The 26,366-nt window shown below is 42.8% G+C and overlaps 1 protein-coding gene across 1 annotated transcript; it reads left to right on the forward strand.

Annotated features, from left to right (window-relative positions):
• Positions 1–130: 130 nt before the first annotated feature.
• Positions 131–26,366, forward strand: LOC106599141 (calponin-3). The gene is made up of 7 exons (XM_014190240.2): positions 131–421; positions 21,600–21,721; positions 22,198–22,264; positions 22,402–22,539; positions 22,867–22,983; positions 24,740–24,886; positions 25,300–26,366. Exons 1-7 carry the CDS (start codon positions 365–367, stop codon positions 25,687–25,689), a joined length of 1,038 nt encoding a protein of 345 aa, XP_014045715.1. The 5' UTR covers positions 131–364; the 3' UTR covers positions 25,690–26,366.

The following is a 26,366-nucleotide window of genomic DNA, read 5'->3' on the forward strand; positions in this document are numbered from 1 at the left end:
TTGTTTGTCCGAAGGCTTTCTTTCTTACATCCTTATATTCAGCGCTATCCATAGATCTATCCTCCATTTAACAGCGAGCGCACGGAAATTCAAGGCTTCTGATTGGCTTGCGGCGGGTATCTCTCGCGCTGCACATTATTCTTTGGTCTAGAGGAGCTACTGCAACTCAAACTTTCTGTACGAACGCAGATCCTTTCTCTCTCTCCATCTGTTCGCTGAAGAAGCAAACTATCTCGATTTAGAAGGTTGACGGTTTCACACTGTTGCACGGAACGTGTTACTTTGTAACAGAGGAAACTTGGAAGAAGCAGCAACTTTTGTTGCAAATTATTGACACAGTTTTACATTTGCAAAACAAAGGAACATGACTCAATTCAACAAGGGACCAGTGTACGGGTTGACTGCAGAATTGAGAAGCAAGGTAAGCGTGACTATTAGGACTACTATTTTACCTATCAAATTGATGCAATTAGATTTTTGTACGTTTTTATTTAAGAAACGATTTATTTGTATTCATCAAGTGGCCCACGTGAAACTGCTTCGCATCAGTCGATGCATTAATTTCCCTCGAGACGACCTGGAACTGGTTTTCCTTTTATGGAAAGTGTGTGATGGCAAATGGCCACGTACTTCAGAAGCATATGAATGATGATCAGTCAATGTGCCCTTTGTCTTGTAAATGTTGTCCTGAAAAGGATAGTCTACCAGGTTACATAGTGCAGAATACCCCGCACAACAAATTGCAAATGGGTTGTGATTTAATGTCTTCAACATAATGCATCTGCACTGAGAATATGTCTGTTTTGGAACACTACCTTGGAAACTAGTGATCAACACACATCACCAACGAGGCTGTAATAAAAATATGTCCATTCTCGGGCCCCTTTTCCCAGACCTTTCACAAATGCAACCTTTAATTAGGCTACACAGTGATGCGGGATGTACAAATGTACAATATTCCTTTATGATCTTATTTGATGCTTCTGGTTCATGTCAAAGGAAAGGATGAAAGCTTCATGAATGAATGGCAAGGCCAACAACTCACTGTTGCTCCACCATAGTGGGTGGAGCCTGTATGGGCGGTGTAGGGGCCCCTATACTGCTGAGTGAAGTCTACAGAACTAGACAACATCATCGACAATGCATTCTCCTCCTCTGACCCCTCTGTAGTTTATTGTACTTTATACACCATCTAAAGTTGCAGCATTGCCTTCATTGTCAGACCTTATCTCATATGGAATCAGTTTTCTACTATTGTTTTAAAGGGTCCGTTAGATGTACCATGCAGCTCAGCTTTGAATAGATGAATGATGGGCTGGGCCCCCTGCCAAGTCCTCCATGTTTTCTTGGCTTCTGCTTAGGGCTGGGTGATATGACCTAACAATTATATAAAAAAAAGTTTTCTCAAACTTATGGGCTATTCACAATATATATCTCTGAATAAGAGCAGATGCTCTTATCCAGAGCCACTTACAGTAGTGAATGCATACATTTTCATACAGGTCCCATATGGGAAACTAACCCACAACCCTGGCATTGCAAGGGCCATGCTCTACCAACTGAGCCGCACAGGATACACTGCATTTCAAACAGTCATCAATAATCAGATGAATTCAGGGCTTATGAAGTTATACCTAGGAAAAATATTTTGTATTTATTTAACTAGGCAAGTCAGTTAAGAACAAATTCTTATGACGGCCTAGGAACAGTGGGTTAACTGCTTTGTTCAGGGGCAGAACGACCTATTTTTACCTTGTCAGCTCAGGGATTCACTCCACCAACCTTTCGGTTACTGGCCCAATGCTCTAACCACTAGGATAAAATAGGCAAAATAGTTGAACCTGCTTTTTTTGCAATAATCACTTATCTAGTTTTCACGTCCGTCTATGAAAATAGACGGACTATTAACCATGAATAATGTACATTCACTATAGAAAATTAACTCAGGTCTCATAAACAATCTCTCAAGCATAAGCCCACATGCTAGTGAGTAACCAGCTAATCTTTATGTTTCAAGTTTAGCCAACTTGGATCGATTTGCTAGCTAAAAAGGCAAAACAGTTGAATTGTTATGAACACACCCTTCTGTCTGCCTTCAACTGTTTGAACAGCATAGCATGCTTGTCCACTTTGTTCAGATGTTGAAATCAAGTGCCCTACCTTATTTCTCAGAATGAGAACAAGTTGCCGATTCTTTATATAATAGCTTATATGCTTATTGTACATTTATAAAACACAGACTAGACAGCTAGTAAAAAAGTATTTGGCAGAAATGCTGCTAGCGGTAGGCCATACTAGCTACTGGAATGCCATGCGTGACAAACTGAGCATTCATTTTCCAGAATCTAGGTTCATAGATACTCTCGTTTGAGTAGTGTCTGCTCTGTGTGCAATTTGAGAAGTTGAGACATATAAAGGGTATTGTTAAAAAGGTTAACTTCTCCACTATTACGGCAAAATAAGGTCCCACTGTGTTTTGGTGTCCATATGAACGATTCTGTTGGACCAAATGCAAATAGCGAGATGAAACCGCTTGTCAGAGAGGAAGAAGTGATTTCTCATCTTTGTTGGTGTGAGTGGCAGGAGGAGTGGCTTGGTATGTGTAAGCTGTAAACACACAGGAAGAGGTGAAGTGAGAGGTTTCACTCTTGCTAAAATCTGTCCCAAATAAGCCCAATGTGTTTCTATGGGCTTATTTTGGATCTAAGCTTGTCGTCTGCCTTCCTGCCCTTGGGACAACGACTCCCATTGTTAGAGCGGAGATATGAGCATCTCGTCATTATATACAGATTTCTGGTGTAAATGGGAAGGTGAACACAGCACAAGGAGACGAGACAAAAAAGACAACATGAGAACAAACAGACATAAACGCTCATATAAAAAATAAACTAGATTATTGCGATACAGGCATTTGGAACATCGCACAAAAACATAAATTCTAATTAATCGAATGAATTTGATATATCGCCCAACCCTACTTCTGTTCAATTGAGCACATTGTTCTTGGGGAGAACCCCAGATGGCCCAGAGGTCTATCAGCCACACGTTCAGTCTGTCCCACACATGATCTAAAGAGGTGGATCACCTCCCTTTGTCTGGGTACAAATCTACTAGAAATCATCACAGTACACCAGGAGTTTTTCCTGACCACCTAACTTGACCCACTTATAGCTACCGTATATCTAGGGCCCAGAGTTTTCCCAGGTCAAGCCACTTAGTCTGAAAAAACTTTCCCCAGTCGTCTTTATCTTTTTATACTGATATCCACACCTCCTCTCCGGTGGATTCCCCCGGTACTGCTGCTCATTCCGTGCACCAGCTCCTGAGGTCTACATCACCAGCCTCTAGGCGTCACTGAACTGTTTCATTACGCACACGTGGTTCCCATTCCCCCTGGTTAGTAATTGTATATATGTGCCCTCTGTTCACCATTGTTTTGTCTGTTATTGTTCCCATGTCCGTTGGTCTTGTGAGTACCTGTGCTTTGTTGTTTCGGCTTTCGTGCTGCGTGTATTGTGTACTCGTTATAGGTCTCGTCCCGTGTATTGTTGTGCACTTGTTATTACAGGTCTCGTCCCGTATATTGTTATTACGGGTCTCGTCCCGTGTATTTATTAGAGGTCTAACCTCGCTCTTTTGTTTGGGTTACATCCCTGTGTTTTTGTATAAGTGTTTGTTTTGGGCTTCATCCCCGTGCCTTTTCATGGCATGTTGTATTTTTGGTTAGAGTATTAAAACCCCCTATTACGTTTTCCTGCCCTTGTCTCCAATCATTTATACAACGTGACACTTTGTCATTTCACTCCCTTTTAAATTGGATCTCGAAGTGTGTCATTCCATCCATGCAAAGCAATGGTTCCATAAACTTCCGTCCCTATCGCCTGCCAGTGTGAGCGGAGACATTTTCCACGTTGTCTGCTGAAGATACGCTTTATTAGAAGTCTGACGGAGATATGCCAGCCCTTCAGTGGTCTGCTTGTGGAAAATAATTATGTTTCATAGGAAGTGCCATGAATGTCTCTGAACTGTCAAGCGGAGCACAAAAACCTCATAGCCAACCTCCCTTATAACTTTTTAGTATTTCTTTCTAGTGAAGATCTACGTTAATGCAGTTCAGGCAAAGCCTTTGGGGCAGTTTCCCAGACCCAGATTAAGCCTACTCCTGGACTTAAGCATTCTCAAGGTAGAATCTCCATTGAAAGTGCTTTTTAGGCCAGGAATATGCTTAAACTGAGTCTGGGAAACTGTCCGTAATAGTATAGTTAAAGCCCCAGTAGAGCCCTCCACATGGGTTCCTGGTCATGGTTCTTATGGTAACTCCTGGCAGGCTGGCACCCAGATGTGTTCCAGGAAGTAAATAGCTGATCACAAGGGGAGGCTCCCATCACTTGGACGTCAAGACCACAGTGGGAGCTTTGGTGTGTGTGTCATTGGCTGTCGTCAGCATCACCTTACACAGTCTTTATTACTTTGATGGTTAAAAAGCACCACACAACATCTTCACAACTATGGCTGTGTCAAACAGCAACAACGTAGGACATTGTACTGGTGTAGCAGGCTTGGGTGATTGGAGTCGATTCCATTTCAACTCAGTGGATTCAGGAAATTGATAATTGACTTACTTGAAATGGCATTGACATCATCCTATGTTTTTGTTAGCAGCTCAACACACATCCTCTGTCAATTGGTTTTGCATATTAAGTCAGTTCTCCATGTTAGAAAGGTAATGTTTACTGTACCTTTTTAGCTTTTATTAGTGTGATGCACTTTAACAGTTTGATTAATTTGGAAATTCTCAGGAAATGCTTGTATGTGCTGTTTATGAATACCTAACATGCATGACTACAATAGAGCTCTACACTACAAAGGACGTTGCTTTGTCCAGTAATTGCAACAATGATGAAAGTGAATTAGCCTGCTTTGTAAATTGTCCACTCCCTGGCTTTCAGCCATATTGCAAGTTGTGGCTTCCTGCATTGTGTTATCTGATACCGTCCAAAACGTTTCAACTATGCCAATACCTGTAATTATGAATCTGATACAGGGTTGAAACTGTTGCAGTTATAGCTTTTTCTTTAGTGATACAGTAGAGCTGGGCGATATGGACTAAAATCCATATCGCAATAAATTGCCTGAATTGATGCTTTCACAATAATTAGAACAATAAGTTTATAACATTGATGTGCAACATTTTTTATTATCCTTTTAAATACTACTACTAGTCTGATGGTTGTAGCCAACAATTGTCCCATTAACAATCACCCATATTAACAATCATATTTGATTTCAAACTTCACATTTCTCTAGTATAGGCTACTTATCGTACTGAACGATATCAGCCAAATGCCTACGATAAGTATGGTCACTTCACAGTGAGGACTTTAATAAAGTGGTGCTGTGATGGCCTGACATCTGCGCTGCCTCAAGGACAGGACACTTAAACCTTCAGTCCTCTAGCAATTCTGAAAACCAGGCTGGAAGTTTTGACACGTGCCTTGCTCAAGGGCACATCCACAGATTTTTCACCTTGTCGGCTCGGGATTCAAACCAGCAACCTTTTGGTTACTGGGCCAACGCTTTTAACCTCTAGGCTACCTGCCTGTCGTGACTTCCTCCGAAGTCGGTCCCTCTCCTTGTTCGGGCGACGTTCGGCGGTCGACGTCACCGGTCTTCTAGCCATCGCCGATCCACCTTTCATTTTCCATTTGTTTTGTCTTGTCTTCCCACACACCTGGTTTCAATCCCATCAATTACATGTTGTGTATTTAACCCTCTGTTCCCCACATGTCCTTGTCCGGTATTGTTTGTTTGTAAGTGCGTATTGTTTGTTTGTAAGTGCTTGTGCACGTTATGTTCTGGTGTGCGTCGGGTTATGTACCCATTTCTTATTGTTCTGTAATCCGGTGGGTTTTTATTATTAAACTGAGCCGTTGGAACCACAGTTTTGCTCTCCTGCGTATGACTTCTCTGCCGTCAGCACACACCCCTTACACTGCCACCCTACCTATACCCCCTCTGTAACCTACTGAGAGATGCAGTACAGAGTTACAGTACATACAGAAGAAGTGGGCTATACCGCTACAAACGTGTCCATATCATGAATACCCGAATGAGGAAACAAATAGAAAGAAGTGAAGGCCATAGAAAAGAGAAGGGTATTCAAGAATGTGCTTTCTTTTATGTGAACATTCAACACATACTGGTTAATCTCACTACGAAGACGCAACTTGCGTCATTTTCAATAAGAATTAATTCAAGCCACATTCCCTACACCTTTTCGCACTTCAAATGACTTTGGCCAAGCACCTCTCATCACACCGTTCTTGTATCGTATCTGCAGCATTATGTGTCTGCAGCTACTTTTCTCTCCTGCTCACAACAGATAAGGCTGCAGTGAACATCATGTGCACGGTGCGTCTCATACATAGGACTTAAAATATATTCCCTGAAAACACTATATAAGGGTAGCCCATGTCAAGCCACACAGAACAAAGACATGTTTGTGGTGTTGGCTTGGCAGATAGTTGTTTGAGAGAGGACTGAAGAGATTATGCTCAAGTGTATCAGTCGGGAAATATTTGCATGTAACTGCCAGGAAAGACCCGACACTTGTTCTGTTTTGTATAATTGAATGTAAATGCAAAAGATTCAAGTATCCATATATTTAATCAAACTGGGGGCTGTGTGTGTGCTCGTGTGTGCCTTCCCTTTTTAATGAGCTCTACCACCACAACACGCATGGCTGTTGGGAGGGAATGTCATGTTTTTGTTGACGCTCCTCTAAAGTGCTGACGTGGCCATCCTCCCTCCGTTGAGGTTGTCCCAGAATCGCCCTTTAAACCCCACGCTGACACCTCAAGGAGAACAGGAAGGAGTCTTCCTTGAGTGCTGTTAAATAAACACGGGCTATAATTGCCCTTCAAGAAAAACACAGGATGGAGCAGCAGCACTTTCTGTTTGTGACATATTGGGAGTCTTTTTTCCCCCTTTCTGGTTATTTTTAGGGCAGGAGGATGTGTCCTAAGGATAACAGTGACATTTTGAGTCATGGCTCACTTTTGAGGATGGATAGATTCGAATTGGAAAAGGAAAAACGTTATTGTTCACACAATGTGGAAAATGGCCGCCTTCCAGCTTTACTTAAGACTCTGTTAACATGTTCTTACTATATGTCAACAAACTAGTGCTGAACAATTAGTGCTTTTTAAGGTCAGTTCGATTATGAAAAAAATATCACGATTTTGGATTTTGGTTTAGATTATTTGGGTTGAGTGCTGTAACAACACAGAATAAAACAATTCATAAGTCCCATAATGGTAGTGACTGCTCATTACTGCTTGTCACTAATTAACAATTTATTCACGTTACTTTAATACAATATTTCAGTAACGGTGTATATTACATTTGTTTTATTTGATGACTTTATTATATCATGCCAAGTCATCATCTCATCTCTATAGAGCTGCTATCTGACAAAATCACTATTTTGTAGTTCTTCAAAGTAAGTAAGGCATACTTTTATGACTGCTGAATAAATACCAACTATCAATCACTTGGATTATGTATTTCCAGGTAGAGATACCTCGCGAAGCTAAAGCTTCTCTCTATATCCCCTTACGATCGTGCATTCTTCTCTCTTCTGTAGCAGGCGTAAAAGAAATACAGACCGGACAGGTAGATGCACAATGGATTATGTTCATTGAAGTTAATTACCATGTTTTATGCACTAAACTATATATGCAGAATATTGGCCTGCTGGAAACTACAACTCCCTACTACATGCACAGTTCAGGCTGGATCTGATTTATTTCTAGAGAAACTTTGCAATGTGCGCATTGAGCTCACAGAAAAAAAACACAAAATGGAATTAAAATAATTGAACCGAGTTGGTCAATTAGGTGTTTAAAAACTGAAAAATGGGTGAATTGCTCAGCACTACAACAAACAGCAATATGACAATGGGCCTAGGGCGACATAAACAGACATGGTGAATTGTTTCTACCTCACCTCATGCTCATCATCCTTGCATCATTCCACTCCATTGAACATTTTCCAGAGCCACGGAAGGTTAATCATTTATTAACGCCTCACCAGCTGTCTCTATTGTTAAGGCTCCATTCAATGCTATTTCCTCTCCAATAAATGGATAACCAATATTTGGACAGATTGTGGGTTTTGTGGTAACAAACAGTAAGAGGTTTTTGGAGGACAAAGCTTGTGATTTTTGCAACATGCAGTACAGTAAAGTCGTATCCATAAGGAGCGGCCTGTTTACAATACGGCACTCTCATTCTTTTTTCAGTCCAGATGTTCTCTCCATTCCACAGACCCATCAGGAAATGCTTCCAGTTGCGTGGGCAGGAGTGGTAGTATAAGACGAGGGGGTTTCTTTCTCTGTATGCCTGAGAAAAGAGAAAGATTAATCAATTTCTGCTTTACTCCCCCTCTTTCCTCTCTGAATGCCTAGCTAGCTCTGCTCTATCAAGTCCCAAGAACACTGGAGCTATTGTTGGGCTGTAGAGGAGAGATTGCTAGACCCGAATAGGAACTGTACACACTCCCCTCTGTCAGCCATCCACGGGAAGTTTTAAAGGCCCAGTGCAGTCAAAAACGTGATTTCCCTGTGCTTTGTATATATTTCCATACTGAGATTGGAATAATACTGTGAACTTGTGAAAATTATGATAATGGACTTTTTAGTGTAAGAGCTGTGTGAAAAGACTGCCTGAAATGTCATGTTGTTTTGGTGGGATATTATGTAACGTCGTTTGGGTATTTGCGTGTAAAAAAAGATACACGTCAAATAGTGTTATTTGACGTGTCAAATAAGCTTGTTGACCAATCAGGACCTGAATGACTGCACGTCACATAATAATTTAACACGTTCATTACTTTTTTACGTAGTTGTTAAACATTGATTACACTATCACTCGTATTTCATATGTCACAACGATTCATCGATACGTATGCTATGATGCTGGTAAAGTTGTCTCGCGCACCTACAGTGCTGGTCATAAAAAAAGCTAGCTAGCTGATGGATGCAAACAATGTTCTTCCCCAAAAACATAGCAAAACAACATAATCTGTTTCAGTAGCTATATAGTTAGCTAGCTAACTATATAGCTAGGTGTCATCATCAAAAATAACCCTAATTAATGAAACAGTTCTTATTTGATTAATGGTCGGACCCATCTATGTGAAGCTAGCCACAATAAGGATTAGCCACAATAGTGGACTTTGCGGTTAGCCTTCAAATTAAAGGTATGTCATTGATCGTGATGCAAATTAATACAAAAAGTAGAATTACGCTATAATTGAATAGATCATAATAAACGAGGTTATATTAAATCAACAAAAGACAATAATTTGTTAATTTGACAAATCTGTTGAAATCACACTGGATGTATTAGCCTTTAGAATTGCATTGGGGACATACTTATTTCACTGTACAGCCTTACCTATGGATTGTGGGTCAATGACATGGGGTATCAGTCTACTCAGTGACACCCAGAGAACATTAGCGTCGTAGCTCTTATTGCGGGACTCTGAAACAACGGAATTGAGACACATTTATTGTCAACCTACTATGTGTATTGAGCGTTATTCCAGAGGAAAAACAATACTGCGTGGGTGTTTTGGAGTCTGATAACTCTGAGGAGGACGTTGGGGAAAAATATCATGGGTATTGAGTAGACTGATACTCCATTTCGTTGATCCCCACAAACATATACAGTTGGCATTGCTTTTATGATTTCAGTTGTCCTTGATGTCCTTTGTTTTAAATGTATTATTATTTTATATTTTTGCATTGTTGTTTGCTATTTTCTTCTGTCTTTTCCTTTATTCTCTTTAGTTAATTCTCTGATTCCACCAGTTGTAACCTTCTGCATCACTTTCAAATAGGTAATTTTATTTTGAAGGCAACCCGCAAATTCCACTATTGTGCCTAATCCTAATTGTGGCTAGCTTCACAACCCATAACCCGGTCCGGTCGAGCCTCACTAGCCAGGTGAAGCTAGCTGGCTGTTTATAACGTTAGCTTTGGGCAACGGGGTTAAGTCGTTGGCTAGCTATTTATTTTCATGAACTGAAGTTAAATTTCAATAGGCGAACAACACGTGGCTACCTAGGTAATACTTACTCGCAAGGATTCCTAAATCATTGCTAAGAATAATGAAAATGACTGCAGTTTCTACTGGTCATTGTTTTCAGGCTGGTTGTATTGGTGCTAGCTAGGTCCCAAGCTAAAGCTAGCTAGCTAGCCCAGAAGTAGCGGTCAAACAAATAATGACTTATTAACAATGCGGTATTGTAAACACATCGTTCGTGGCCGGTGTGTGCTTGTTTGCAGGCTTTTTTGTACGGCTTTGACAGTGCTACTGATAGTAGTGGTGGCACTTGGCTTGCACATGCAAATTCAGCACACACAACATTCTATAATAGAATTCTGTTATTTGACGTGTAAAATTAAAAGCTTATTTAACGCGTGTATCTTTTTTGACAGGCAAAGACCCAAACGGCGTTCCATAGGATGGAGTTTTGGCCATCCACAGTGACATCACCATGCGTAAATTAGTTAGACCAATAAGTAACAGTTCCAAGCGTCTCTGCCAATAATGGCACATTTTCTGTTTTCCCTTCCCCACTTAGACCTCTCCCAGACAGTTCTAGCAAAGTTCTTGCTTGATAATTTGCACTTTGTTAAGAAGCTATTTTGTACTTTTTTTGCCATTTTAAATGAAAACAGTCACTGTAAGGTACTTAATTGTTACCCAGAAATGATTTGATATTGAGATAAAAATGGCTGCATTGGACATTTTTTAAAAGGACTCCCTGTGTGGGACATGAGTCTCATAGCAACGGCTAGCGTAGCTTGTTTGGCACGACACAAGGTTGCGAGGGGCACTTTTTCCTTTATCTACCTTTCACATTGAACTCTGACCCTTCCAGCGTGGTATCGAAGTCGGATTAATTTTTCTGGGACATCACATCAACTTTCCCCACCTTTTAATCACATTAAAGACTCTTTGCCCTTTTTGAGGTCTGCTGGTCTTTGTAGGAACGACGGCCATCTTTCTTACACACAGCCTTTGAGCAATACTGAAATAATTGTTTTCCCTTTTCATCTTGATGAGAGATTTCAGATTTGACTGTCAAGACTCTCATGTTGGCGGGTGATGAACTATTAGGCACAAAAGTCTGGTTTGTTATGTGTGAAGGGTGATGAACCGTTAGAAACAGTTAAAGTGGGAGTTGTTATGTGTGAGGTTGATGGGATTTCAGCCCTCTGTCTTCCTGAGAGAACTGAAGACTTCTTTCAGCAGAGGTTAGACTCTGAATGTGGAGGATTAGGCCTATCACAGATGGCTCTGAACCTTTGGAAAACCTCTACTTGTTTGCTTGTTTTCACCATAGGCAGCAAGAGGTGCTGGTTTTGTGTGTGTCATTCAAGTACAACATGTGTGTTTAATAAATTGCAGATGAGGGATCTCTTGGATCTACCTCGGCTCCTCCCAGCTAAAAACACACTGCCCACATTCTCAAACACACACACACACACACACCTTGAAGAGGGTCTGTTTTGACATTGTGGTAGCTTGACTCAGACAATGAAAACAGACCAGTGGTATTGCCAATGGCTTTTTGTTTTTGAGGTTGATATAAACTTGGAGGTTTTGTTATTTTGAGATATCTTTGTATGGTTCAGGTTCGGTACCTAACCTTTTATTCCATACATTTGCATGGAGGTCAATAGCCCATGATGGCTCACAATCTCTGTTTGTGAAATAATAATTCATTTTAAAAAAAGTATCTGAGAATGTGTAGCTTGTTTTTTTTGTTATACCTACAAAACTCTATTTATATATTTCCACACTGAGGTTGTAGTGTGAAATTGTGAACATTTGCATTTTTGTTACACAGCCGTCAATAGGGTTTGCATTTTCCTGTCCAAAGACCTTGTAAGAGTCAGATTTTCTCCTTGATATCCAGGTACACTGCATGTACTGTCTGAACCCCTCCGGTTTCCCCATGAGGCAGTCAGATCTGTGCTTGCGTGCCAGACTGAGGATGCACTACAGTAATTCGAGCTGCGAGGAAGAAACCTGGTCGATCGCTATTCCACATTCCTTCTCTATGGGGAAACTACTAACTCCAGTGTTGTTACTGTACCATAACTTGCTTGGGCTGCTCCTGTGGCGCCGCGAGGAAAAACAATACCTCCTTAGTCGATAATTAGCCCTAGAGCCGTATGTATCAAGCGTCTCAGTGCTAATCTAGGATCAGTTTAGCCTTTTAGATCATTATGAATAAGATTACATGGAGAGGGGAGTCCTGATCCTAGATCAGCACGCTGAGGTGTACATGCAGCACTCTGAGTGCTTTCTCTTGATTAATTGATTAATTAGCAAAAGCAGCAAGATGGTGCCGACAGACATGGCAGCTCTGCTTCTAGCTCCTAAGCAACTTTTGAGTATTTAGTTTTTTTGTGTGTTATTTCTGACATTATTAGCCCAGAACGTGTTTTGTGTTATTACATACATCTGGAAATAACTTTTGGATATCAGAGCAGCGGTAATAACCAGGAATACGACTTTCCTGAATTCGATGCTTTGTTCGTACCCCCAAGGGCTTTTGAACTCATCCCAGAGGCTCATCCAAGTCGCCGCGGACGGAGAAGAGGTATTCCGAGTGGACTTCTAGTCTGACTCAGGAGGCGGGCACACCATCCACTGTTTCCAAGTATATTACTCGCTTAATGTCTCATGGACAATAAAGTCGGCGAGCTCAGGGTGAGGATCTCCTTCCAGAGAGATGTCAGGGACTGGACTGTAACATACTCTGTTTCACGGAATCATGGCTCTCTCCGGATATACTGTCCCCGTCCATACAGCAAGCTGGGTTCTCAGTTCATCGCACAGACCGGAATAAAGAACTCTCCGGGAAGAAGAAAGGCGGGGTGTATAGTTCATGATTAACTACTCATGGTGCGATTGTGATAACATACAGAACCTTTTGTTCACCTGAACTAAAATACCTCACAATCAAATGCCGACCGTATTACCTCCCAAGAGAATTCTCTTCGGTTATAGTCACAGCCTTGGAAATTCCCCCTCAAGCCGATACCACGACGGCCCTCAAGGAACTACACTGGACTTTATGAAAACTGGAAACCAAATTTGAGGAAAACGCCGCCGAAGTTCTATCAACACCTTGACTGTAGTACTCGCTTAGGAAAAACACTAGATCACTGCCACTCACTGCCACTCGCCTTTTCGAGGTGCCTACAAGGATTGCGACTCCATTTTGGTCCTCCCTTCCTATAGGCAGACACTCAAACAGGAAGTATCCGTGCTAAGGTCTATTCAATGCTGGTCTGACCAATCAGAATCCATGCTTCAAGATTGTTTTGATCACGCAGACTGGGATATGTTCCAGGTAGCCTCTGAGAATAACATTGACGCTTACATGGACACGGTGACTGAGTTCATCAGGAAGTGTAGGGGATGTTGTTCCCACAGTGACTGTTAAAACCTACCCAAACCAGAAACTGTGGAAGGCATTCGCGCAAAACTGAAAGTGTGAACCACCGCTTTTAACCATGACTAGGTGACTGGAAATATGGCTGAATACAAATAGTGGAGTTATTCCCTCCGTAAGGCAATCAAACAGGCAAAACATCAGTACAGAGACAAAGTGGAGTCGCAATTCAACGGCTCAGACACGGGACGTACAGTACCAGTCAAAAGTTTGGACACACCTAATAGTGAAGACATAAAACATATAAAATAAAACATATGGAATCATGTAGTAACCTAAAAAGTGTTCAACAAATAAAAATATATTTGAGATTCTTAAAAGTAGCCACCCTTTGCCTTGATGACAGCTTTGCACACTCTTGGAATACTCTCAACCAGCTTCATGAGGTAGTCACCTGGAATGCATTTCAATTAACAGGTGTGCCTTGTTTACATTTTACATTTTTAGTCATTTAGCAGACGCTCTTATCCAGAGCGACTTACAGTAGTGAATGCATACATTTCACACAATTTCATACATTTTTTTTTCTTTTTTTTTCTGTGCTGGCCCCCCGTGGGAATCGAACCCACAACCCTGGCGTTGCAAACACCATGCTCTACCAACTGAGCTACGGAAAAGTTAATTTGTGGAATTTCTTTCCTTCTTAATGCGTTTGAGCCGATCAGTTGTGTTGTGACAAGGTAGGGGTGATATACAGACAATATCCCTATTTGGTAAAAGACCAAGTCCATATTATGGCAAGAACAGCCCAATAAGCATAGAGAAACAACCGTCCGTCATTATTTTAAGACAAGAAGGACAGTCAATTCGGAATATTTAAAGAACTTTCACATTTTCTTCAAGTGCAGTCACAAAAACCATCAAGCGCTATGATGAAACTGGCTCTTATGAGGACCGCCACAGGAAAGAAAGACCCAGAGTTACCTATGCTGTAGAGGATAAGTTCATCAGAGTTACCAGCCTCAGAAATGGCAGCCCAAATAAATGCTTCACAGAGTTCAAGTAACAGACACATCTCAACATCAACTGTTCAGCGGCGACTGCGTGAATCAGGCCTTCATGGTCGAATTGCTGCAAAGAAACCACTACTAAAGGACACCAATAGGAAGAGACTTGCTTAGACCGGTGGAAATCTGTCCTTTGGTCTGAATCCAAATTTGAGATTTTTGGTTCCAACCGCCATGTCTTTGTGAGACGCAGCGTAGGTAAACGGATGATCTCCACATGTGTAGTTCCCACTGTGAAGCATGAAGGAGGAGGTGTTATGGTGTGGGGGTGCTTTGCTGGTGACACTGTCAGTGATTTATTTAGAATTCAAGGCACACTTAGTCAGCATGGCTACCACAGCATTCTGCAGCGATACGCCATCCCATCTGGTTTGTGCTTAGTGGGACTATCGTTTGTTTTTCAACAGGACAATGACCCAACACACCGCCAGGCTGTGTAAGGGCTATTTGACCAAGAAGGAGCGTGATGGAGTGCTGTATCAGATGACCTGGCCTCCACAATCACCCGACCTCAACCCAATTGAGATGGGAAGAGTTGGACCGCAGAGTGAAGCAAAATCAGCCAACAAGTGCTCAGCATATGTGGGAACTTCTTCAAGACTGTTGGAAAAGCATTCCAGGTGAAGCTGGTTGAGAGAATGCCGGATTGATTGACCTTCATGTCTTAAAGTAATGATGGACTGTCGTTTCTCTTTGCTTATTTGAGCTGTTCTTGCCATAATATGGACTTGGACTTTTACCAAATAGGGATATCATCTGTATACCACCCCTACCTTGTCACAACACAACTGAGTGGCTCAAACATATTAAGAAGGAAAGAAATTCCACAAATTAACATGGCACACCTGTTAATTGAAATGCATTCCAGGTCACTACCTCATGAAGCTGGTTGAGAGAATGCCAAGTGTACAAAGCTGTCATCAAGGCAAAGGGAGGCAACTTTGAAGAGTCTCAAATATAAAATGTATTTTGATTTGTTTAACACCTTTTTGGTTACTACATGATTCCATGTGTTATTTCATAGTTGATGTCTTCACTATTATTCTACAATGTAGAAAATAGTAAAAAATAAAGAAAAATCCTTGAATGAGTAGGTGTGTCCAAACTTTTAAGTTGCACTGTATGTGGCAGGGTCTACAGACAATCACGGATTACAAAGGGAAAACCAGCCACGACGCGGACACCGACGTCTTGCTCCCAGACAAGCTAAACACATTCTTCGCCCACTTTGAGGGTGGCACTGTGCCACCGACGTAGCCCGCTCCCAAGGACTGTGGGCTCTCCTTCTCTGGGGCCGACGAGTAAGACATTTAAGCGTGTTAACCCTCACAAGACTGCCGGCCCAGACGGCATCTCTAGCCGCGTCCTCAGTGCATGCGCAGACCAGCTGGCTGGAGTGTTTACGGACATATTCAATCTCTCCCTATCGCAGTCTACTATCCCCACTTGCTTCAAGATGTCTACCATTGTTCCCTTACCCAAGAAAGCAAAGGTAACAGAACTAAATGGCTATCACCCCGTGGCACTCACTTCTGTCATCATTAAGTGTTTTGAGAGGCTAGTTAAGGATCATATCACCTCTAACTTCCCTGACACCCTAGACCCACTTTAATTTGCTTACCACCTCAGTTTATTTATTTATTTTTATTTATTTCACCTTTATTTAACCAGGTCGGCTAGTTGAGAACAAGTTATCATTTGCAACTGTGACCTGGCCAAGATAAATCAAAGCATTTCAACACATACAACAACACAGAGTTACACATGGTATAAACAAAAATACAATCAATAATACCGTAGAAAAGTCTATATACATTATGTGCAAATGAGGTAGGATAAGGGAGGTAAGGCAATAAATAGTCCATGGTGGCGAAGTAATTACAATATAGCAATTAAACACTGGAATGGTAGAATGTGCAGAAGATGAATGTGCAAGTAGAGATACTGGGGTGCAAAGGAGCAAGATAAATAAATAAATACAGTATGGGCATGAGGTAGATTGGATGGGCTATTTACAGATCAGCTACTGTATGTACAGGTGCAGTGATCTGTGAGCTGCTCTGACAGCTGGTGCTTAAAGCTAGTGAGGGAGGTAAGAGTCTCCAGCTTTAGTGATTTTTGCCGTTTGTTCCAGTCATTGGCAGCAGAGAACTGGAAGGAGAGGCGGCCAAAGGAAGAATTGGCTTTGGGGGTGACCATTGAGATATACCTGCTGGAGTGCGTGCTACGGGTGGGTGCGGCTATGGTGACCAGTGAGCTGAGATAAGGCGGGGCTTTACCTAGCAGAGACTTGTAGATGACCTGGAGCCAGTGGGTTTGGCGACGAGTATGAAGCGAGGGCCAGCCAACAGGAGCGTAGAGGTCGCAGTGGTGGGTAGTATATGGGGCTTTGGTGACAAAACGGATGACACTGTGATAGACTGCATCCAATTTGTTGAGTAGAGTGTTGTAGGCTATTTTGTAAATGACATCGCCGAAGTCGAGGATCGGTAGGATGGTCAGTTTTACGAGGGTATGTTTGGCAGCATGAGTGAAGGATGCTTTGTTGCGAAATAGGAAGCCGATTCTAGATTTAATTTTAGATTGTAGATGTTTAATGTGAGTCTGGAAGGAGAGTTTACAGTCTAACCAGACACCTAGGTATTTGTAGTTGTCCACATAATCTAAGTCAGAACCGTCCAGACTGGTGATGCTGGATGGTCGGGCAGGTGCAGGCAGCGATCGGTTGAAGAGCATGCATTTAGTTGTACTTGCATTTAAGAGCAGTTGGAGGCCACGGAAGGAGAGTTATATGGCATTGAAGCTAGTCTGGAGGTTAGTTAACACAGTGTCCAAAGAAGGGCCAGAAGTATACAGAATGGTGTCGTCTGCGTAGAGGTGGATCAGAGAATCACCAGCAGCAAGAGTGACATCATTGATGTATACAGAGAAGAGAGTCGGCCCGAGAATTGAACCCTGTGGCACCCCCATAGAGACAACCAGAGGTCCGGACAACAGGCCCTCCGATTTGACACACTGAACTCTATCAGAGAAGTAGTTGGTGAACCAGGCGAGGCAATCATCTGAGAAACCAAGGCTGTTGAGTATGCCAATAAGAATGTTGTGATTGACAGCGTCGAAAGCCTTAGCCAGGTCGATGAATACGGCTGCACAGTGATGTCTCTTATCGATGGCGGTTATGATATTGTTTAGTACCTTGAGCGTGGCTGAGATGCACCCATGACCAGCTCTGAAACCAGATTTCATAGCGGAGAAGGTACGGTGGGATTCGAAATGGTCGGTAATCTGTTTGTTAACTTGGTTTTCGAAGACCTTAGAAAGGCAGTGTAGAATAGATATAGGTCTGTAGCAGTTTGGGTCTAGAGTGTCTCCCCCTTTGAAGAGGGGGATGACCGTGGCAGCTTTCCAATCTATGGGAATCTCAGACGATATGAAAGAGAGGTCGAACAGGCTAGTAATAGGGGTTGCAACAATTTCGGCAGATAATTTTAGAAAGAGAGGGGTCCAGATTGTCTAGCCCGGCTGATTTGTAGGGGTCCAGATTTTGCAGGTCTTTCAGAACATCGGCTATCTGGATTTGGGTGAAGGAGAAGTGGCGGAGGCTTGGGCGAGTTGCTGTGGGGGGGTGGAGGGCTGTTGATCGGGGTAGGGGTAGCCAGGTGGAAAGCATGGCCAGCCGTAGAAAAATGCTTATTGACATTCTCAATTATAGTGGATTTATCGGTGGTGACAGTGTTTCCTAGCCTCAGCGCAGTGGGCAGCTGGGAGGAGGTGCTCTTATTCTCCATGGACTTTACAGTGTCCCAGAACTTTGAGTTTGTGCTACAGGATGCACATTTCTGCTTGAAAAAGCTAGCCTTAGCTTTCCTAACTGCCTGTGTATATTTGTTCCTAACTTCCCTGAAAAGTTGCATATCACGGGGGCTGTTCAATGCTAATGCAGAACGCCACAGGATGTTTTTGTGCTGGTCAAGGGCAGTCAGGTCTGGAGAGAACCAAGGGCTATATCTGTTTCTGGTTCTACATTTTTTGAATGGGGCATGCTTATTTAAGATGGAGAGGAAAGCACTTTTAAAGAGCAACCAGGCATCCTCTACTGACGGATGAGGTCAATATCCTTCCAGGATACTCGGGCCAGGTCGATTAAAAAGGCCTGCTCGCTGAAGTGTTTTAGGGAGCGTTTGACAGTGATGCGGGGTGGTCGTTTGACCGCAGACCCATTACGGATTCAGGCAATGAGGCAGTAATATAGATAGATAGATAGATCCACAGACGATGCAGTTGCCATCGCACTGCACCCTGCCCTATCCCATCTGGACAAGAGGAATACCTACGTCAGAATGCAGTTCATTGACTATAGCTCAGCCTTCAACACCATTGTACCCTCCAAGCTCATCATTAAGCTCGGGGCCCTGGGTCTGAAACCCACCCTGTGCAACTGCTCCTGGACTTCCTGACAGTCCACCCCCAGGTGGTGAAGGTAGGAAATAACACCTCCACTTCGCTGATCCTCAACACAGAGGCCCCACAAGGGTGCGTGCTCAGCCCCCTCCTTTACTCCCCGTTCACTGCGTGGCCACTCATGCCTCCAACTCAATCATCAAATTTGCAGACGACACAACAGTAGTAGGCCTGATTACCAACAATGATGAGACAGCCTACAGGGAGGAGGTGAGGTCCCTGGCAGAGTGGGGCCAGGAACATAACCCCTCTCAACATCAACAAAACGAAGGAGCTGATCGTGGACTTCAGAAAAGAGTAGAGGAAGCACGGCCCTATCCACATCGACGGGACCGCTGTGGAGAAGGTGGAAAGCTTCAAGTTCCTCGGCGTACACATCACTGACAACCTGAAATGGTCCACCCACACAGACAGTGTGGTGAAGAAGGCGCAACAGCGCCTCTTCAACCTCAGGAGGCTGAAGAAATTCGGCTTGGCCCCTAAGACCCTCAGAAACTTTCACAGATGTACAATTGAGAGCATCCTGTCGGGCTGTATCACCGCCAGGTACGGTAACTGCGCCACCCGCAACCGCAGAGCTCTCCAGAGGGTGGTACGGTCTGCCCAACGCATCACCGGGGACACACTGCCTGCCCAGGTAGCATTTGTGTTAAAAAAAGGTGACCCATTTTTCCCGTGTCCAAGGGCATTGAAATATTTGATATTGATTTATACACTTTGTTCTGTTGGAATTTAGAATTCCCAAATCAAAGCTTTTGACACCTACAGCACCCGATGTCACAAAAAGGCAAAAAGATCATCAATTACATCAACCAACCGAGCCACGGTCTGTTCACCTCACTATCATCCAGAAGGTGAGGCCAGTACAGGTGCATCAAAAACAGCTTCAATCTCAAGGCCATCAGACTGTTAAATAGCCATCACTAGCCGGCTACCACACAGTTTCTCAGCCCTGCACCTTAGAGGCTGCTGCCCTAAATACATAGACATGGAATCACTGGCCACTTTAATAATGTTTACATACTGCTTTACTTATCTCATATGTATATACTGTATTCTATTCTACTGTATTTAGTCAATACCACTCCGACATTGCTCATCCTGATATTTATATATTTCTTAATTCCATTATTTTACTTTTACATTTGTGTATTGTTGTGAATTGTTAGATACTACTGGACTGATGGAGCTAGAAACACAAGCATTTCGCTACACCCGCAATAACATCTGCTCAATCTGTGTATGTGATGAATAAAATGTGATTATTTGAAGATATGTACATCACAGTTGGAAGTCCAGGGCTTCAACCAAGCAGCCTATGAAAGCTCATTAATAAGATGGCTGAGGGCAATATCCCTCTAATGTCTCCCTCCGCTACCTCACGTAACGTTGTCTCTGTAATGTTTTCATGGAAGTTTAAGACACTTTATTGCTCAGGACATCTCAGGAGTCTTTCTATCTTGCGTTCTGTGTTTGTGTCTGTCTGTCTTTCTCTCTCTCCTTCAAGTCATTGGGTAAAGCAACGGTGTTAGTCTGGACTGGGGAATCTGTGGAGCCGTCCTCTATAGCCAGGGTTCAGGCATGGGGCAGCGGTCCATGTCATTTCCTGTGTCTTACCACTCCTGGCAGCAGGCCACACAGCAGTGATGTGAGGGAGAGGAGAGAAGAGTGTTCTCCCAAAAAACTGACCTTTAGAACGATATGTGATAGATCGGCTTTGGCTTCAGTTGAAAAGCTTTGGCCTTCTGTTGTGAGGATTGAAGCGTTACCTCAAGTGACTTTCTCTTTAAGAAAATACATGAATGGATAGAATGGATATCAGAATTGTTTTTCCTTTTGGTTTTAATTGCATAATGCTTTCTCAAATGTTCTGTATTTAGATCAGGCTAAAAGCCCTATAAATTATTGTGCATGTCTACACTTTAAACAGACCTAATCTAACTTTCCCAAGGAGTGGGCCGGCTGGGCCCAATGACCACGAGTTATAACTATTGAATGGGTGTGCTGCTCACTGCTTAATAAGCAATCTGTTGAGGTCAGACTAATGCATTACACTTAACATAAACACTGCTTCTCTGCCTAGAGGCTATTAGAACTCACAGACTCACTCCCTGTGTCACACACAGGCATCATATTTGTTTATTTATTTAACCTTTATTTTATCAGGGAGTCATACTGAGACCAAGGTCTCTTTTACAAATGAGCCCTGAATTACATAAATTACAGAAAATGCACACATATATATATATATAAATACAAAAATCAAGTAGAAAGAACAATCATACCAACAAATTATGGAGTTCATAAAGTAGTCTAGGTTTAGGCTTACATTGTGGTTAAAATTGGATCAAATTACAAGATACCTTAAGTGTGTAGCTTGTTTGGTTGGTGTTAGGATTGGGTTTGCCTGCAGGATCGGAAGTCTATGGTAATTGCTCAACCTTGCCCACTTGTAGGCTAAGTGGTATTTATGTCATATAGCCTACCTATCTAAGCCTACCTATCACAAGTGTCTAGGGGGGTCAGGGTTTGATTTTGAACTATTGTTAAATGAAGAGTGGGTGGAGTTACATAATTATTTGATATTTTCAGATCGCAGGGAAGTATGACCTGCAGAAGGAGGAGGAGCTCCGGTTTTGGATCGAGGAGGTGACGGGCATGCCCATTGGAGAGAACTTCCAGAAGGGCCTTAAGGACGGAGTCATCCTCTGCGAGTTAGTTTATTTTTTTTCTGTCTACACAAAGTGTATCTGTGTGAGATTGACTATTATATGTATTCTAATGTTTTAGGTATTTATACATTTTATACCATTTGTCCAATCCATATTGTTAGGTTGTATAATCATCCCCAACGTGTGAAGGATGTTTTGCCCTGTTCAATTTACTGGTTTACAAGCCCTTGACTTCACCTGTCTTCAGCTCAGTCAGCTATGAGGATGTAGGGGAATACTTAGTCACATTCCTCAATAGATGATCACTCAAGTAGACTTAATACAAGATGTTATATTGTTTCCATAACAGTGATCAGGTGTTGAAAAGGCCTACAGAGGATTAGCTCTGTGGTCTTAATCTCGCTATCATTATTTTCACCACCACTAGGAACAGTGTATTCTTTTTCATTGCTCTAGTTGAGAATCTGTTTTATGTTCATATCAAACTGTTAGAGTTTACTCCTTTTCTTCTACCTTAGGCTGATAAACAAACTGCAGCCTGGTTCCATCAAGAAAATCAACCACTCCAAACTCAACTGGCACAAGGTACGTGAAACAAAATAAAAGATGTTGATATATATACTGTAGCGCTACCATTTCACAGAGGGAAAATGCTTTTCATTCAACAAGACTAAATAACGAGACTGAACCGGAGTCTGATTTCCTTTGTTGTTCCCTTCTAGCTGGAAAATCTGGGGAATTTCATCCGAGCCATTCTGAAGTTTGGCCTTTGTCCCAACGACATCTTTGAGGCCAATGACCTGTTTGAGAATGGGAACATGACCCAGGTCCAGAGCACACTGCTGTCCCTGGCTGGTGTGGTAGGTTCTCGGTTAGACTGGGGTGAATGTGGAACCCTGAGTTGTTCGTGACCTTGTTATAACCATGTGCCATAACACCACACACAGTGCCATGGGAGAGCATGACATGAAAAGGAGGCAAACATTGTTTTTTGGTTTGTTTTTATTGTTGGTGCTGAAATCCGTGGTCGGACAAACACTGTGGTTTTTATTGAATTGCTGGTGGTTGAGATGTCCATGCACCACTGTGTAGGCTTACAGTACAGTTGTAATTAGTGAGTAAAAACATTGTTATGTAAAACTGCAAGCAACACTGACTTTGTTACTTTGTCTCTTACCATGCAACAGGCGAAAACCAAAGGTTCAAACTCCAACTGTGACCTCGGTGTTAAATACGCGGACAAGAGGACCCGCCATTTCGACGAGGAGAAAATGAAGGCTGGACAATGTGTAATTGGACTGCAGGTGAGTCATGCTCAGACAATGGCAATTACCACAGAGATAATGTCATAAGTGGATCTCATCCCCAAAAATATCCACTTAATGATATTACAGCAGTAGACATGTAGTTCATCCCCCCAAAATATTTACAGGAAAAATACATATACTGAGTGTACAAAACATTAACAACACCTGCTCTTTCCTTGACATAGACTGACCAGGTGAATCCAGGTAAAACCTATTATCCCCTATTGATGTCACCTGTTAAATTCACTTCAGTCAGTGTAGATGATGAAGAGGAGGAGACAGGTTAAAGAAGGATTTTTAGGCCGTGAGACATGGATTGTAGAGGATGATTGGGCAAGACAAAATATGTAAGTGCCTTTGAACGGGGTATGCATGGGTGTCCGAGCTGTGTGCCAGTAGTTTAGACAGACAGCTCGGTGCAGTCAACATGAAACATCACCTCTCAAAAATAAAAGTAGTCAAATCTGTCTTCCACTTTCAGCCAGGAGAGATTGACATGCATATTATTAATATTAGCTCTCTGTGTACATCCCAGGGCTAGCCATGCTGCCCTGTTCTGAGCCAATTGCAATTTTCCTAAGTCCTTTTTTGTGGCACCTGACCACACGACTGAACAATAGTCCAGGTGCGACAAAACTAGGGCCTGTAGGACCTGCCTTGTTGATAGTGTTGTTAAGAAGGCAGAGCATCGCTTTATTATAGACAGACTTCTCCCCATCTTAGCTACTACTGCATTAATATGTTTTGACCATGACAGTTTACAATCTAGTGTTACTCCAAGCAGTTTAGTCATCTCAACTTGCTCAATTTACACAGTATTAATTACAAGATTAAGTTGAGGTTTAGGGTTTCGTGAGTGTTTTGTTCCAAATACAATGCTTTTAGTTTTAGAAATATTTAGGGCTAACTTATTTATTGCCATCCACTCAGAAACTAACTGCCGCTCTTTGTTGAGTGTTGCAGTCATTTCACTCGCTGTAGTAGCTGACGTGTATAGTGTTGAGTCATCCGCAAACATAGAAACTCTGGCTTTACTCAAAGTCAGTGGCATGTCATTAGTAAAAATATTTTAAAAAGCAATGGGCCTAAACGGCTACCCTGGGGAATTCCTGATTCTAACTGGATTATATTTGAGAGGCTTCCATTAAAGAACACCCTCTGTGTTCTGTTAGACAAGTAACTCTTTATCTACATTATAGCAGGGGGTGTAAAGCCATGACACATGCATTTTTCCAGCAGCAGACTTCGATCAATAATGTCAAAAGCTGCACTGAAGTCTAACAAGACAACCCCCACAATCTTGACACAACTCTGGGAAGCATTGGCGTCAACATGGGCCAGCATCCCTGTGGAACGCTTTCGACACCTTGTAGAGTCAATGCCGCAACGAATTGAGGCTGTTCTGAGGGTAAAAGGGGGGATTGCAACTCAAGATGTTTCTAATGTTTGGTATACTCTCTCTCTCTCTCTCTGTGTGTGTGTGTGTGTGTGTGTGTGTGTGTGTGTGTGTGTGTGTGTGTGTGTGTGTGTGTGTGTGTGTGTGTGTGTGTGTGTGTGTGTGTGTGTGTGTGTGTGTGTGTGTGTGTGTGTGTGTGTTATCCTGTCTGTACCAAAACAATGGATACCAGTCGTACTCTGAAAAACAAATTGAATTTGTGGTCAATACCATTGCCAGACATAGAATAGATTTGATTAGAGGACATTGTGACCTATGGATGGAGCCATGTCTGAAAGCTGTTTTTGTCCTGGGTAGATGGGGACAAATAAATGTGCCAGCCAGTCTGGTATGACAGCGTACGGGACCAGGAGACACTTATACGACCCAAAGTCACAGACGGACAAGCCCTACGACCAGACTACCATCAGTCTGCAGATGGGAACCAACAAAGGAGCCAGCCAGGTAAGAGTGTACTGTTCGTCTGTGGTGTATAAAGTACTGTAGTTCTTATGGTTCAATGGTTCTGCTGCAGTGGATTCCTAGCCACTATAATCCCTGGAAGCAATTAGCAGTAATCTTGTATCAGGGTGAGACATCTACCAACTAAAGGTTACTGTGGCCAGGTGCACGCACACACACAGACACACACATTCTTGCTCTCCCTCACAAACACACACCCTTTTACTCTCTCTCACATGCACACACGCACACACACACACACTCCCACTTAACCACCAACCTAACATTCCCACCCTCTGCTCCCCCCTGTCCTCTCTCCTTCCCTCCCTTCACTCCCACTCTCTCCCTCCCTCCGCTCCTCCTCTGTCCTCCCTCCCTCCTCTCCCCCTCTGTCCTCCCTCCCTCCTCTCCCCCAGGCTGGCATGTCGGCGCCGGGTACCCGCCGTGACATCTATGACCAGAAGTCGGCGGGACAGACAGCAGACAGCTCCACCATCTCCCTGCAGATGGGCACCAACAAGGTGGCATCCCAGAAGGGAATGAGCAGCTACGGCCTGGGCAGGCAGATCTACGACCCCAAGTACTGCACCTCCCCCACGGAGCCCATCTCTCCCGTTACCCTCGGCAACAATGCCGGTAGCCATGGCAACGGGAGCCTGGGAACGGGAACCAATGGATCGGAGATTAGTGACAGCGACTACCAGGCGGAGTACCAGTATCACCATGACGACGAAGAGGAGTACCGGGGTGGGTACCAACAGCAGTACAGCGGGCACTATGACGAGGACCAGGGCATCGACTATTAGACTGACTGTGTGTCAAATGGCACGCTATTCCCCTCTTTACGGTGTCATTTCATATTTTCCCGTTTGACTCTGTGGGCCCCATTTTGGCAGCTAAAAAAATGTGCGCTTGTTTTGACAACAGCGCTTTTTTTTGCGTTGTCAAAAAGTCACCCTGTGCAGTAGTATCTCAGTTGGCATAAGTGTAACACAGTGTGTCTGGGAATATGTGACGTTATAGTGGCCTTCTACCGGAATTGGAGTGGAGTAACATGTCCAAGTACCTTTATGGATCATATGAACCATAGGCCTATATATTTAGTTTGATACAGTTTTGTGGGACCACTTATGATGACGTTTTTTAAACTGATGCAAATTGTGTTACTCTGGTATAACTGTAATATAAAGAGTGTGAGAGAGAGTGATTTTGTTATCAACAGAGCAAGAATTTTACTATCCTTGCTAGCTTTTTTAAAAACATGTTTTTTGCCCTATACAGTTGAAGTCAGAAGTTTACATACACTTTGGTTGGAGTCATTAAAACTCGTTTTTCAACCACTCCACAAATTTCTTGTTAACAAACTATAGTTTTGGCAAGTCGGTTAGGACATCTACTTTGTGCATGACACAAGTCATTTTCCCAACAATTATCTGGAATTTTCCAACAAAATCCAGTGGGTCAGAAGTTTACATACACTAAG

Source organism: Salmo salar, chromosome ssa03 (genome assembly GCF_905237065.1).
Source record: "Salmo salar chromosome ssa03, Ssal_v3.1, whole genome shotgun sequence".
In the NCBI taxonomy this organism is placed as follows: domain Eukaryota; kingdom Metazoa; phylum Chordata; class Actinopteri; order Salmoniformes; family Salmonidae; genus Salmo; species Salmo salar.

Bases quoted from the DNA above. Each gene is read 5' to 3' on its own strand.
- LOC106599141 (XM_014190240.2), top strand. From the start codon at position 365: ATGACTCAATTCAACAAGGGACCAGTGTACGGGTTGACTGCAGAATTG. The intron at 22,540-22,866 runs GTAGGTTCTCGG...ACCATGCAACAG, and splicing joins TGCTGTCCCTGGCTGGTGTG to GCGAAAACCAAAGGTTCAAA. The intron at 22,984-24,739 runs GTGAGTCATGCT...TGTCCTGGGTAG, and splicing joins AATGTGTAATTGGACTGCAG to ATGGGGACAAATAAATGTGC.